The sequence below is a fragment of the Otolemur garnettii genome, unplaced genomic scaffold, assembly GCF_000181295.1.
Source record: "Otolemur garnettii isolate 467f Iridium unplaced genomic scaffold, OtoGar3 scaffold00057, whole genome shotgun sequence".
NCBI lineage: Eukaryota > Metazoa > Chordata > Mammalia > Primates > Galagidae > Otolemur > Otolemur garnettii.
This window is the reverse complement of record NW_003852452.1, coordinates 6,576,158-6,578,022: the sequence shown is the minus strand read 5'-3', so window position 1 is coordinate 6,578,022 and position 1,865 is coordinate 6,576,158. Positions and strand designations below refer to the sequence as shown.

Below are 1,865 nucleotides of genomic sequence, written 5' to 3'. Positions count from 1 at the left end.
TTACTTGAGGCATCAGAATCTGGTTGCTTAACTTGAATTGAGGCCTCTTAAATTGTGTATCTTAGTTCATGACACTCTACCGAAGTACTGTAGACTGGGTGGTTTATAAACAATAGAAATTTTTAGGGATGGAGGGAGGGAGGGTAATTGGTGGGGCCACACCTACAGTGCATCTTAACTAGGGTACATGTGAAACTTATTAAATGTAGAATATAAATGTCTTAACACAATAACTAAGAAAATGCCATGAAGGCTATGTTAACCAGTTTGATGGAAATGTTTTAAATTGTATATAAAACCAGCACACTGTAAAAAAAAATATTTCAAATTGTATATAAAACCAGCACACTGTAAAAAAAAAAAAAACAGATAGAAATTTTTTGCCACCGTTCTGGAAGCTCTAAGTCCCAGGTCATGGTGCCAGTGCAGTTGGCAGGTTGCTGCTTTTTATTGTTTCATCACCTGACAAAGAGAGCTAAGAAGAGCTCTCCAGGGTCCCTTTTTTTTTTGGCCGGGGCTGGGTTTGAACCCACCACCTTGGGCATATGGGGCCGGCACCCTACCCTTTTGAGCCACAGGCGCCGTCCTCCAGGGTCCCTTTTACAAGGGCACTAATCCCATTCACGAGAGCTTCATCTTCATGACCTACTCAGTTCTCAGAGGCCAGCACACTGGGAGTTAGGATTTCAACATATGGATTTTGGGAAAGACACAAACATTTGGTCCATAACTGTGTTACTTTTCTTCAGAATACCAGTTACTGTGTCTGTACAAGGTGAACTGTGCAACTGGAATTATTGTTGCAGAAATTTGAAATTCGAGATCTTGGTTCCTTTTTATAGATGGGACTGACACCACAAGAGACTGACCTTCAGTTTTGTTGTTTGACTTTAGAGGCACAGATCCTCCGCCATGTGATGTTGGAACGGGCCGGGACTCTAGGTGGAGGCTGCAGTATGATGTTTATCAGTATTTTCTGCCCGAGAATGACCTCACTGAGGAGGTTTTGCTAAAACATCTGCAGAGGATGGTCCAGGTGTCCCAGGTGAAGGCCAATGCTGTCAAGGTAAATCTCATTCTCCGGGTTTGTGCATCTAGATTGTGATGCCTTTGGAAGACTCGAGAAAGGGAAAACCTACCAGGAGCTTGTTTCTTTACTGTTTTCTTGATCTTTTTGGATAATCACTTTATTCTTTTTTAGTTTGTTATCATCTTGAAAGTCTTGGCTAGTGATGTTAGCCTTTTAGGAGATGCATGTAAATTATGGTAAGTTTTGATTTGCAGCTACATCTGTGACCTGGTAATCTTGAGATATGGATGGAAGTAGGGGGTAATTTTCTATGTAATCCCATAGTTATTAGATTAAAAACTTTGGGCAAATATGAAGTTTATGGTGTTTTGAGAAAAAATAATGGGAAGCTGCGTAAGGATATATACATAGGCATTAATATTAGAACCCAAACTTAAAGTCTCTGACTTAGAGCAAGAATTTTCTGACATTTGAATCTCTGTAAACCCCTGCTGCTCCAGGTGTGGACCACCAGGCAACAAGACTGGGATCACCTGGTAGTTTGTTAGAACTGCAGCCTTAGAGGCTCCATCTTCAAACTACTGAATTAGAATTTGCATTTTATCAAACTCCCCTCAGATGATTCTTATGTATATTGTAATTTGAGCCTCACTACTATAGATCTTTTATGGAGGGGAGGATTGTATTTTTATGTCTGGAAAGGTGCCTAATAGTAGTATGATATGAGGCCGTCCTTCCGCATGTAGATGATGGTTGGAGTTTTTCTGGAGTGCTCTGATTCTTTCCAGAAGATTGGTAGATTACCAGATGTGATTGAAGTAGGGCAAATATGATC

At 40.5% G+C, this 1,865-nt stretch overlaps 1 protein-coding gene across 1 annotated transcript in view; it reads left to right on the top strand.

Annotated features, from left to right (window-relative positions):
* TM7SF3 (transmembrane 7 superfamily member 3) overlaps positions 1 to 1,865 on the top strand; it is a 40,570-nt gene that overhangs the window by 19,869 nt on the left and 18,836 nt on the right. The window contains exon 4 of the mRNA XM_023514710.1: positions 876 to 1,066. Within this exon, the coding sequence (XP_023370478.1) occupies positions 876 to 1,066 (191 nt within the window). The remainder of the gene's footprint in view (positions 1 to 875; positions 1,067 to 1,865) is intronic.